At 39.3% G+C, this 14,061-nt stretch overlaps 1 protein-coding gene across 1 annotated transcript; it reads left to right on the top strand.

Annotated features, from left to right (window-relative positions):
• Window positions 1-1,639: 1,639 nt before the first annotated feature.
• LOC133731644 (serine/threonine-protein kinase UCNL) lies at window positions 1,640-3,075 on the top strand. The gene has a single exon (XM_062159032.1). The coding sequence runs from the start codon at window positions 1,685-1,687 to the stop codon at window positions 2,903-2,905; it is 1,221 nt and encodes a 406-aa protein (XP_062015016.1). The 5' UTR covers window positions 1,640-1,684; the 3' UTR covers window positions 2,906-3,075.
• Window positions 3,076-14,061: the final 10,986 nt, after the last annotated feature.

The following is a 14,061-nucleotide window of genomic DNA, read 5'->3' as shown; positions in this document are numbered from 1 at the left end:
CAAAAACACCTTAGGATAGCTAATTGATATTAGAATATATTTAGTAGCTATTGGGGAATATTTATATATCTACTACACTAGCAAGCTATATATAAATATAATATGTATCTATGATAGCCGAAAAGTATAGGTTGGAAACTTGGAATTCAAGTTATAGTTATTTGTTTACTAGAAATTAAAACTCCACCATCTATATAAAAAGGATTTTGTAGTTTTACGAGCTAGGATTCGTTTTATAGCATTTTGTTTTTGGGTTATTAGATTCATTTCTTAAGTGAAAGAAAAAGGAAGAAAAGGTGAGATGAGAGAAACGAAGAATTATTATAATTATTATTATTATTTTTTTAAGAGAGGAAGGAAGAATGATGAAGAAGAATGCATGGAAAAAGAAACTAAAGAGTAGAGACAAATTAGTTTTCATTTTTGATTTTGTATATATTTCCCATTTATATTCTTTTATACCCCCTTTTTTGTTCCAAGGAAAAAAAATAAGTGGGAGAGTATGTTGTTGCTTTTAGTAAAGATAAATTAAGAAAAGTTTCTTAAAGTAAATAGTTAAGCTCGGTCCTTTATGTAGTTTCCTTTATCCATTAGGCTTGTAGAGTAAAGAGATTAGTCAATGACAGCTTAGTCAAGCATTTCAATTTGATCAAAACAAAATAAAAATGAATACACGTCGAATTTGGTTTTGGCACAATATGCTAGAGATTCATTTTACGAGTATCATTCACATCGATTTATTCATAATTTGGTTATTGACTCTTGTGACTTAAATTTTTATGACGATATTTGTGAATGAGTTGTTAAGTTTTATTTTCTTTACATATAAATAAATTAATGGATTGTATCATTTTTAAGTATTCATCTGATGTTTACGGCCTTGCTAAAACCCAAGTCCTCTTGGACTAAATTTTAGTTAACACAAATTCACACACTCTAATTTTAGTTACATTACTAAAAGCAAAAAATACCAACTAAAAAGAGCATAGAATGTTCTACATAATTACCAGCTAAAGCTGGTAACTAGTTTGTTTTAATTTTTTTCTTTTTTCTATATTTTAACCATGTATGTATGTTATAATTAAAAAACAATACAAATTATTTCTTACATTGCACTTCATTGTTCAAGCAATTATAACTTCATCTTCAATGCAACAAAAAAAAAAAGAAAAGATTAACGCATTATTGTGGTATGATCATTCGAGCACAATTTAAATTAATCTCATCCATAAATAATCACTTTATATTTTTATATAAAAAGTTAGTCACACAATTGAAGTAACAAATGATCTCACACTCCACACTTTGATTAACCATTGATCGTACACCAGATCTCACAACTGCTATTTACGAATGATCCTCCAAAATGTAATTATCCTTATCCCACATGGATATCCCTCCTATTTTCAATCCTTGGATTAGTCTCATTTACCCAACTCCACCTAAAAAAGGAAAATAAAAATAGGGAAAAAGAGGGAAATGAAAAAACCCACGCCCATCAATCACCCAAAAATACTAACAAAAAAACAAAACAAAAAAGTTAAAAGAAAAAAAAAAAACCGAAAAAACAAAAAAGAAGCATCACAGCAACAGAGACGTACGTACAATCTTCCCTATATAAGCCAAAAACCAACGCTCAAATCCATCTTCATTCTCTCTCTCTTCTCTTTCTCTCTCTGGAGCGATGGAGGAGATTCCATCACCGTCGCATTTCTCACCGGAGCTCAACCTCGACACCCTCAAGGCCATCAGAGTCCTCGGCAAGGGAGCCATGGGGACCGTCTTCCTGGTCCACGACCCGAAATCCGACCCGTCCGCCACCTTCCCTTTCGCTCTCAAAGTCGTCGACAAGTCCTTGCTCCGCACCAAGCTCGACGCCGAGCGCCGAGCCCGGTGGGAGGTCCAGGTCCTGACCCGACTCTCCGGCCCGAACCAGCACCCGTTTCTGCCTTCTCTTCTAGGTTCGTTCGACTGCGACGAGTATTTGGGCTGGGCCGTCCCTTACTGCCCCGGCGGCGACCTCAACGTCCTCCGCTACCGCCAAAACGACCGCGTTTTCTCCCAAACGGTGATCCGTTTCTATCTGGCAGAGATCGTCTGCGCGCTGGAGCACCTCCACAGCATGGGGATCGCTTACCGGGATTTGAAGCCAGAGAACGTGCTGATCCAACAGTCGGGTCACGTGACCCTCACGGACTTCGACCTTTCCAGAAGCCTGAAACACCAGGCCGTTAAAACCGTCGTGGACGACGCGCCGGAGATCCGCCGCAAACACCGCAGGAACCTCACTCGCTGGATGAGCATTATCAACGAGAACAACAAGGCCGGGTTGAAGAAGGCCAAGTCTGCCCGGGTCAGTCCGGTCAGCCGCCGCAAGCCGAGCTTCTCCGACAACGGCGAGCGGGCCAACTCGTTCGTCGGCACAGAGGAGTACGTCTCCCCCGAGGTCGTCCGCGGCGAGGGTCACGAGTTCGCCGTGGACTGGTGGGCCCTAGGGATTCTCACCTACGAGTGCCTCTACGGGACGACGCCGTTTAAGGGGAAGAGCCGGAAGGAGACGTTCCGGAACGTGCTGACGAAGACGCCGGAGTTCGTGGGGAAACGGACGGCGCTGATGGACTTGATCGAACGGCTGCTGCACAAGGACCCCACCAGGCGGTTGGGGTACGTGAGAGGAGCGTGCGAGATCAAAGAGCATGAGTTTTTTCGCGGGGTGAGGTGGGACCTACTAACGGAGGTGTCACGGGCTCCGTTTATTCCGCCGAGGGAGGAGGACGGAGACGTAACGGAGAGCAGGGCCGCCTCGGCGAGATGTGGGCCGAGCGTGAGAGAGTACTTTCAAAAGTTACGGGCTCCTCCGCCGTCAATGCCGCCGTCGCCGGATTATCAGTTAGCGGAGTTTTGACACACGTGTGGGAGGTTTGCACGTGTAGGAAGTTAATTTACTTACACTTGTTGTATAAATAGAATAACCCGTAGAATTTGTGGTAGTATATATAGACGACTATAGTTAGTTAGACTTGTATTGTATAGCAATTTTTATACGGTGTATAAAAATTTCTTGGTTGCTTTGTCTATGCTCCGGCCACCGCGGTGAGTGTTTTCTGGCTCGAAAATTTTGTTGATGGGTGGGCTTGGAATATCTCATTAAGTTAAGTATTTCTTTAACATAAGGTCAGAGTAGTTCACGAAAAAATTGTTCGTTTGAGTAAAAAGAAAAGTGGTCGATCAAAAGATGGGTTGAGTTTGAAATTGAAGAAAACCTTTTGTGCAAGGTTCGTTTAACTTGTTCATGACTGCTTTAGTTGCAATGGTAAAAGCTACTTTCTTCGTGGAAAAGATTTTTGGTAGGGTTTAAGAAATGATCTACGTCATATTACTTACCGATAGATAATTCCTAATGATAGCAACTATTGTTGTGCCGTGAAGGATGGTAATATAGCAAATTAAGCTATTGATCAACATAAGTAGGAATTATGGTTTGGATTCGTATTACACGTGAACAAGTTAATTGGATTTCTTTTTTCTTCAAAGTTAATTGGATTTGATTGCTTGTGTTCATGAACCTATCAATTTGTTTTATCAACGAATTATTTTATTGATCATATAACAAAGGGAGTGCACTCTATTAGCCATTCTAGAGAAAAATTTCGAACACGACATGTCAAGTGGAAGCACAAACCATTAGATTACACTGCAAGATTCTTTTTAAACTTCAATTTCTCAAGCAGTGACTTTACTTCATCCATATCAATGTTCTTTAAGTAGAATTGAGTCTTAACATAAGAATATACTTATATCGATTTAAACTTCTTTCATTGCTATTTTTTTTTTACAGGCATAACATCTCATTGTATTAAAATGATTTCATGCAAATGCCTGAATAGTACATAAGCCCTAATAACATGTAGAACTTACCTCATTTGTATTATATTCATTAGCTTCGACGATAGTTTACTTATGGAAGTAGACCAAGACTTGTAGTTGTAGCAAAGATAAAGATTACTTTGGATGAAAATGCTATCATTAGGAGACAAAATGATCTTAAATTACGCGGAATAATAGTAGATTATCGTCTCTAGTTCCAACTTTACCAAACAATTCATATGACTTTCATCTATGGTACCCAATAGAAAGATGTTTTAGCAATGATTACAACTTTCCCACCACAAAAATGAAATTGCAACTTCTTTAACTTGGAAAGGAAAATAAGGTAGGCCTTTAATTTGTTTAGTACCGCAAAACCTGTGTGTTTCTATATAGGCATAATATTCAGAGCCAGTGAAGCTACAAAAGCATCATGGACCTAAATGTAAAGTCGTAAAATTTTAAAGGGTACAATTGAATAGAATTTAGATAATGAGGGGATAACCTGGAAAACCCAAAAAGCACGTGATTTTATAATTTTGGAATAATATAGGGACCACCCGTTTGCAAAAAATAAAAAAAAGTTAACCAGCTTTGGGGACTGTATGACTTAGCTTTTACGGTCAAGTGGATAAATTTCAAGGTTTTATAATGGCGGTCCCAAATTTTACATAATGGTAGTGGTAATTGGCAAAGGATTTTCTTTAACATAGTGGGTGATATTATGCTTTCGGGGTTTGGATCCGTTGGTCTTCTACAAACTTTTTAGTATTCCCATACCATTAGGGGAGATTGTAATGTAAATCAATGATTTGATGCCGAAAGTAAGCATACATTTTAAGTTTAACTACATATATGAATGGAAAAGACTCAAGATCAACTAGTTAGATAATATATATCGATTAGCGAAATACAAATTGTTAGCGATATAATTGTTATATATTTTTTTGTTACCACAACGCTTGCAGTTGATATATAGAATTCGAAGGAGATTACATATCATACTGTTTTTTTTGCTAGATGAGAGATTGCCATTAGCAAAAAAAATCGAAAACACATGTTATGATTGATTTCTCTATATTTATGTATGAATGGTAAATTTAAGCATATCCATTTGTGGTGTCTGCATATATAGGGTAGATTAAGATCACATCAACCTATGGATAGGCTAGATTAAGATCACATCGAAGAACAAATCATCGAATACATTTTTCATTTGCAACGAAATATCGAAAACAAAGACGGAGTAATGGAGCAGAACAAAAGTGAAAATTCATATCAAATAAGACGACAATCAATGGAATCACACTAGATATGGCAGTAGTGGTAGTGTTATCGTATTTGGTTCTCAAACCACATATGCATGCTTACCACCAAATTCTGGAATTGGATTCGATAACATGAATGAACATATTATTCCATTTGTCGGAAAATTCAGAGCTACATGTTAATATTGGAACTATTCCTTTCTTCTCGATCTGTGTATATCAGATTCACATGCATGTGCACTGAAAACCAAATGCAATCTTTGTCATCATCTACCGGGTCTCCATGCCCAGCCCTAGCTTAGCCCTAGGTCTGATTGGCTCATTGCGTTTTATTACGAATGGTCCTAGCTAGCTTCTGCACTACCTTGGCCTGACTATGCATGCTGCAGGCATGGATAATAGTAGGGCTAGCAAACTATGGCCAAATCTAGTGATTATCTCTTCGAGCATCTTCCCCGTGACCCAATTTTAGTAATTTTGCAAATGATCGAAATAGTACTCTAACAGAACAGTGCCCCGGCCCTTTTAGGCCACTTATGTAGTAGTGTATTCTGTGAAAGGAATATATATAGGATACAAATAATTAATTTCAGTAGCTATTTTCCCTCAGCAAACAATGCACAGAGAAAAAATAACTTTTTTTTTTTAGAAAATTACATAGTAGCACATGACCAAAGATGTAAACACAGAAAACCCACTTTCAAAAAGATTTATACAAATAAGGACATGAGCCCAAGCCCAAAAGCCTAATGATGCAACTCTGACACCTAATTTTAATAAAAAATGACCAAAATGCTTAGTTTGATTAAATATTTACTCGTATGCCATTGACCAAAATCTCTCTTTTTCTCTCCACCATTTTACCCATTTGCATCCTGATCCTACTCCGACCCGACTCGCCTTTGCAAAATGGACGAACCGCTGCTGCTCTCATTTTTCAGAGGTGTGTGCACTCCCTGCAGAGAGAGAGAGAGAGAGAGAGCCACGATGGACTCCGACGAGGGAAAATGAGAAAGGTCCAGGCCTCGACGACGGCGCTAAGTCGTTGTTGCTGCTCTAGGAGAGAAGTCACTTCAGTTCGACGAGGTACTTCATCGGGGAGGTCATCACCGGCTTCGATGAGACCAATCTCCACTGCTCTTGGGTTGGCATGTGTTAATTGCTTAATAATTCATTTTAGTTGGATTGTCAAGGTGTTGGTTGAATTCTTAGTTGGATCTGATTTTATTTGCAGGCAAGCTATTTGTTTTGGGATGAATCTAAGGTTCAGGAGCTGAGAAAATAAAGATCCGATTTTTAATTTAATTTCGTGCCAATTTTGGCAAGATGGTTTGTGGGTATTCACAAAAGAAGAGAAGAAGATTGGGGTTGTTTCTCAATTTGCTATCAAACTTTTCTGAGAGGTAAATCAAATTTGCTATCCAATCATTCTGTGATCTTCAAGTTTCTGGAAATATGTTGAAATGCTGTAGGAAACAAGACTGAAAGTCTGAAAATGAAGGCGGCAAATGCAAATGAAAGAGGTTGGTTGGGACAGATGGTGGAGAGAGTGATGATGATGGGACCCATATGTCTGCTAGTGATTCATATCTTTCAAGCATCTGTTTCTCTGTTTGCGGTGGTAAAAGAAAAAGAACAAAAAGTCTTTTTTTTTTTTTTAATGAGGAAAATTATGGTAGTGACAGAGGGAATCATATAGTAGGATTAGGCAATGACAAGTAGAGTAGCAGAACATGAGTGCAAGTGCAGTAGCAGAACTGGACGAGTATGAGTGCAGTAGCAGAATTAAGCGATGACGAGTGCAATAGCAGAACACGAGTACAAGGGCAGTAGTAGAACTGGACTAGCATGAGTGCAGTAGCAGGATTGGACGAGTGCAGTAGCAGGATTAGTTGATGATGAGTGCAGTAGCAGAACACGAGTACGAGGGCAGTAGCAGAACTAAATGAGCATTAGTGCAGCGAGTGCAGTAGCAGGATTGGACGAGTGCAGTAGCAGAATTCGGCGATGACGAGTGCAGTAGCAGAACACGAGTACGAGGGCAGTAGCAGAACTGGACTAGCATGAGTGCAGTAGCAGGATTGGACGAGTGCAGTAGCAGGATTAGTCGATGATGAGTGCAGTAGCAGAACACGAGTACGAGGGCAGTAGCAGAACTAAATGAGCATGAGTGCAGCGAGTGTAGTAGCAGGATTGGACGAGTGCAGTAGCAGAACAAGAGTACAAGCAACAAGATTTGAACAAAAAAGAGTTTGGATTAAAGAAAATAATTCAGATTTAGTTATCCATGCATGAAGGTTATAATTGTAAATGTCTTATTGACACATGGCAACAAAGTAACATAAAGAGATTATTCTCAGAAAAAAAAAATGTAACATAAAGGGATTAGAAGTAGTTAGGGTAAAAAAGTAAATTAACTCATAACATGTGGCAAGTGGGGAGCACTTATTTGTAAAATTTAATCATTATAAAATGATTAGCAGGATTGGGCGAATGCAGTAGCAGGATTAGGCGATGACGAGTGTAGTAGCAGCACACAAGTACAAGTGCAGTAGCAGGATTGGACGAGTATGAGTGCAATAGCAGAATTAAGGGATGATGAGTGCAGTAGCAGGATTAGGGGATGATGAGTGCAGTAGCAGAACACGAGTACAAGTGTAGTAGCAGAACTAGACGAGTATGAGTGCAGCGAGGGTAGCAGCAGGATTGGAAGAATACAGTAGCAGAACACGAGTACAAGTGTAGTAGCAAAATTGGACGAGTACGAGTGCAATAGCAGGAGTGGACAAGTGCAGTAGCAGGATTAGGCGATGACGAGTGCAGTAGTAGAAAACAAGTAGCAGAACTGGACGAGTATGAGTGCAGTAGCAGGATTGGACGAGTACAGTAGCAGGATTAGATGATGAGATGACAGTAGTAAGAGAGTGAGATTTTGTGAAGTGACATAAATGGATTATTCTTAAGAAAAAAAAAAACATAAACGGATTATTTTCAAAAAAAAAAAGAAATAACATAAAAGGATTATTCTAAAAAAAAAAAAGTAACATAAGGAATTATTCTCAAGAAAAAAGAAAGTAACATAAGAGAATTAGAAGTCAAAAAAAGACCATATCAAAAAAAAAAAGTCAAAAGAAGTAGTTAAGGGTAAAAAAGTAAATTAACTCATAGTATGTGGCAAGTGGAGAGCAGATTGTCCTTATTTGTAAAATTTGATTCTTATAAATGGATTAGAAGTTAAAAGAAGTTGTTAAGGGTAAAAAAGTAAATTAATTCATGACATGTGGCAAGTGGAGAGCACATTGTCTTTATTTGTAAGATTTAGTCCTTATATGTTTAATTCAATCTTTAGAGGATGTATTTGTTAAGTTATATTTTGTCAATAACTTATATGTAATTTGTTATTTTTTTTTTGACAGAAAAGCAAACTTGCATTAAAAACAGAAGAAAAATACAGGGAAGAAATAACCTTTTGAACAATGGAGTTGTTGTTGAGAATATATACATCCCATATGAGAAAAATGGGACATTGCCTATGAGTTTATAAGAGTTTGAGTCACTCCATCCATTGCCAATTGGTTTTGAATGTGAACCCCTCAGGTTACTCATATGTGCATGCCTAACGGCCACACGGGCTCCACGTCACCCAAAAGTTGTTCACGTGTATGGCTTGAAAATTCGCCACATGTGCGGGGCGTGTTGAGAATATATACATCCCACATGGGAAAACTGAGACATTGCGCAATCATTCTATTCTCCTCCCGTTTGACGTTTAACATGGCATCTTTTACAATCGAATCGCACCATATTTTCTAGGGAAGCTTTGTACGTAGCTTTTTGAATGGAGTCCATCTGTAAGCTTTTAGAATTTGATGCATGGTCGATCAATATGTTCGTCGCTTCTTGGCTTACTAGTTCGTTCTTCTATATAGTATCGTATGCTTATGATACACCATATATATATGATGGTTAATTAGAGTTTCTTTCCAATATTATGGAAGGTTGAACAACCTATATAGCTAGCTTTTGTTTCATAGTCGGTTCCAAAGGTACGTTGAATCTACATTAAAGGTTATGACTAATTATGAGATCTTTTAACTTGAGTTGAATAACTTTTCAACCTCGAAGTGGCGCTCTTTCAAAGCTTCAACGCAAAAAAGGTAGAGACAGAACCTACTTCTATAATGTAATTTACCTGTAATAACATCGATCAGCATATATAAACTGGATAAGATAATTGCGAACAGCCGAACAGAGGCAAAACATATATATATAGCTCACCATAGCTTTCTGTTGAAAAGTTCATGGTAAAAATTAAATTGTTGTTAATAGTTAAGTTTTTATTTGGCTCAGTTTCGGTCATTTGTACTGTTGTTTAATATAAGTCATTGTCTAAAATATGGAACAATTTCGAAGTTGTTCATATATAGCCTTTCAATTTCAATTTCAATTTCAATTTTTAAGTTCGTATATAGCCTAGTAATTAATGTTAAAATTTAAAAAGATGCGCATAGACATAGACAATTTCTTAGGCTTAGATGATCATGGAAGAAATTCTATGTATTCGCCAGCCTGTTTGACAAAAATTCTATGTGGAATGATGAGTATGGAAGTAAATTTGCCAGTGAAGAAAGGGAAGGGGAAGGTGACTCAATCCATCCCTCTTCGGGTTGTGTCACGTTGAAGCAAAACACTCCTGGCGCTCCCACTTCAAAGTCTAACCTAGGCCAGGCCTCATCATTTAGCCCTTCGGCCCTAAGCTCGCCCATCCAGTAGGGCCGAAGTCAGACCCGGCCCTTGCATTAGGGCGGACCGGCCCTACCCTTTCTCAAATAGGGTAGGGTAAGGGTCATGCAAATAAGCCCGGCCCTACCCTATGGCCCGGCCCTACCCTATGGCCCGGCCCTACCCTATGGCCCGGCCCTACCCTATGGCCCGGCCTGGCCCTTTAAGCCCTAATAATTTTCAATTTTTTCTATTTTTTAAATGGGGCCGTGACCACTTACCCAATTTCAGCTTCAAAATTGCACACTTACTCTACTAAGAGTTTTTTAATCCCACTTACCCAATCTAACATCTATTGACATTATTACCCTCATTTTAATTAATAAATTACACATCTCTCTCTCTCCCCCCCCCCCTCCATCCCCCTCACCGATTTCTCTATCCTCGTAGACTCGGGTCTCTCCTCCATCCCCCTCACCAACGACCCGACCTGACGCCCAACCAATCCCCACCATCGACCTCTCCGACCTCCACTCCGATCGCCGCTCTGCCATCATCGACGCCCAACCAATCCCCACCATCGACCTCTCCGATCGCTGCTCTGCCATCATCGACGTTGAACCAATCCCCACCATCGACCTCTCCGATCGCCGCTCTGCCATCGTCGACCATCTTTATCCACCCACCTGACGGCTGTCGACGAAGTTCCCATAGCAATTTCATCCCCGGTAGATCCGATCTGGTGCCCAGAGCAAATTCTAGGACGGCAGCGAAGGAGGAGGAGTCGGCCTCGCCTCGAAGCCTCCCCAATCAAAGCCCAACCCCATTTCCACCTCAAAGTTCTCGTCAACTTCCAAGCCTTCGCCTCAGAGAACCCAGAGCCTCGATCAGAAGAGACCCGAATTGCCGGCCTCACACTCCGGTGGGTGCCCAGAGCACTTTTTTTTTTGGTATACTATGAGCTTCCGGAATGGGGAAGGGAAAAAAAAGAAAAAAAAGTGAACATGTACAATTGAACATATAAGTTGATCAATTGTGTCTGTAGTGTATTCATTTTGGTTTTGGGAGTTTATGCAATTCACTTGAGGGCAAATAATATGATTATTGGAGGGCAATAACAAGATTATTGGAAGGCAATAATAAGATTACTGAGGGGCAATAAAATGTTTATTGGGGCAATAATAAGATTATTGGGGGGCAATAATAAAATTATTTATTCGGATAAACCTCCGAAAGCTTTCAAAATTCAAAACATCTTCATTTTTCACTAATTATTGATCCCCAATAAACTTGTTATTGGGGGGCAATAATATGATTATCGGGGGGGGGGGGGGGGGGGCAATAATATGATTACTGGGTATTATTGGGGGATAATAAAATCAGACGCAGGAATCCGGTCACCGGTCTGGTAGCCGGATTAGGGATTCCGGTCACCTGTCGCCGGAGTCCGTCACCGGAGTCGGCGGCCGGCCACTGGTCACCGGAGTCCGGCAAGGTCTCCGATGACTTCTCTCTCTAAGTGAGAAAGAAGGAGAGGGCAAAAAAGTCCCAAAAAAAAATTAAAAAAAAAAAAAAAATAGGTATTAGGGAAATAATCTCTTAGAGTGTTTGGGTAAGTGGGCAATCTCTTACAGTGTTTGGGCAAGTGGGGTTAATTAACTCCAAAATTGGGTAAATGATCATTTCCCCTTTTTAAATATGTTTATCTTTAGTCTATAACATACAATTTATCTCTTTTTTGTAATTGATTTCCTAAGCTTTATTTTCTTTAATTTTTGTTTCCTTTGTTAAACAACAATTAATTTTGGGAAATTTAGAGAGATAGTTAATTGAATATAACCATCTTAACTAATATTTATAAATGTTATAACTTATAAGTTAATTCCAATATATATATATATATATATATATATATATATATATATATATATATATATATTAAATATGATCAACAAAAAACAATTAGTCTTGTATTACCTATATAACCATTGAGCCACATTTTGAGATAAAAAATAAAAATAATATATTTCTTTTTGTTAAACAAATTAAGGCTCATTTCGGTCCTATTTGGAAGGCCGGCCCGACCCGGCCCTAGTGGCTCGGGCCTTTCGAGTGGGTAAGAGTTAGCATATTTAAGCCCCGGCCCGACCCTAAGCCCTAAAATTTAGGGTAGGGCCGGCCCTAGCCCGGCCCATGATGATCCCTAGTCTAACCCTAGGATTTTGTTGTTCCTCTCAGCAAATGCAGCAGAGAAGTTGTCAGTCTCGTGGCCAATAAATGGAGGTGCCTCCATTTCGGGTTGTCGTGGAGGTCGAAAACCTCAAAAGCCTCGCTTGGGAGGGGGAGTAGTTGTCATTGTGGGGTTGTTGGTGATGCAATAGAGTTTGCGGTCCAGCTCACCAGCACTACCTTTTGTTTATTACTTGTTGAAAAACTCTTGATTTTGGTTTTCGTTGGGGAGGAAACTTCGAACTTCGGGTTGGGATCGCTTGTCCCAAACCAACAAATTTCTCTATGCGTAATACTTGGACCCCCGACGTTTGGTCGTGGTGTTCTGGCCCCAACGCTGAAAGGCATTTGGGAGCCGAAGCAACTGCATTTCGTGAAGAACAATTTAACCTTGGACCTCTTATAATAAGTTGCCTCGCGTAACTCCACTGCATCATCATCATCAGTGGTTGTTGTTGTTGTTTTTTATAGGACTAAATTCTGCTTACTACCTTGTACTTTCAAGGGTTCATCAGTTCAGTCCCTGCACTTCTAATTTAATCAGAAAAGTCCTTGCACTCTCTGATTTCATCAAATCGATCCAATCCGTCACCACTCCGTCAATTTTCGGGGACAATTTCCAAACTACTCATCTGCATTCATAACATTGACGCGTCGGCGGGCCGCCTAGCGATGGGTAGTTTGGAAATTTTCCCTGTGAGAAGGTCCCACGTCAGCATTTTAACAGCGAAAATTGACGGAATAGTGACAGATTGGATTGATTTGATGAAATTAGAGAGTGCAACGACTTTTCTGATTAAATTAGAAGTGCAGGGACTGAACTGATGAACCCTTGAAAGTACAAGGTAGTAAGCAGAATTTAATCATTTTTTATAATACATCGCTCAATTTGATGGGGCGAATAACTTGATTACAGTAATCAACATGACTTCATCGACTCAACCCAGTGAAACATAAGTATAGTGTCTTCTCCTTATTCAATTTCTTGCCTTTCTTCTCTAGCGCAACTGTTGTTTGTTGCTAGAGTACTAGATCTTCTTCTGAAAAACAGTGAAAAGGTGCTGCTGCTAATTTTCTTGATCATAATCACTTTCTACTTCTGATCCCTCCTTGCACTTAGAGCCGCAAATCATAACCCTAACCTTGCAGTGGCTGTCTTTGATTCTTAGCTACTAGGGTTTCTCATCTTTCTTTTTGTAGTTTTTGCTGATGACCTATGGTTTCTGATTGATTCCGAAACCTGGCTTCTACTTTTTTGCTTCTAATTAAATTTACTCCCTTTTTGGTCTAGTGACATTAGCCTTTCCCTTTGTAAGCGGTGGGAGCTTAAAGAAAACTAATTGTTGTAATTTTCAGTTATTAATGTAAAAAAAAAAAATTACAAAATGAAAGAATGAAATTATTATGCCCATTCAATTATCTCTAGGCTAATTAAGGTTTAATCATACATTGCAGGGAAAATAATGTGAACCATACCTGACCTTCTTTTCATTAGTAACTTTGGTACCTCAACTTAAAAAAATGTCAGATTGGTACTTGACGTTCACTCCCCGATCCAACATAAGTACCTAGATCCCATTTTACCGTTACGTCGTTAGTTCTATTTGAAATTTAGGAGGGTATTTCAGTCTATTCACACGGGCAACCTAAACTTATCCATTCCGTTTCCCCCCAATTGGAATCACTTTCAACCTCTCTCTCCAAATTGCATCTGTACTTTCCCTCTCTGTTCTCTCATTCACTGCTAAGACAGAGATTCGCTTCAGACATCACTGAACAACAGAGGAAAAGAAGGCTGAGGAAGATTTGATTCGATTCCATGGACAGAACTTGGAGATATTTTCGTGTGTATGGGGAGTGACTCGTATATGAAGGTAAACTGAAATGGTCCCCCCCTAAAAGTTTTTCACTTTTAGTCGATGACTTTACCCTGATTCTTTAAGCCTTTCTGTGGTTTTATATGGTTTATTCGTTG

The sequence above is a fragment of the Rosa rugosa genome, chromosome 2 (genome assembly GCF_958449725.1).
Source record: "Rosa rugosa chromosome 2, drRosRugo1.1, whole genome shotgun sequence".
Taxonomy (NCBI): domain Eukaryota; kingdom Viridiplantae; phylum Streptophyta; class Magnoliopsida; order Rosales; family Rosaceae; genus Rosa; species Rosa rugosa.
The sequence above is the reverse complement of the archived record's forward strand: the minus strand, read 5'-3'. Positions and strand labels throughout refer to the sequence as shown.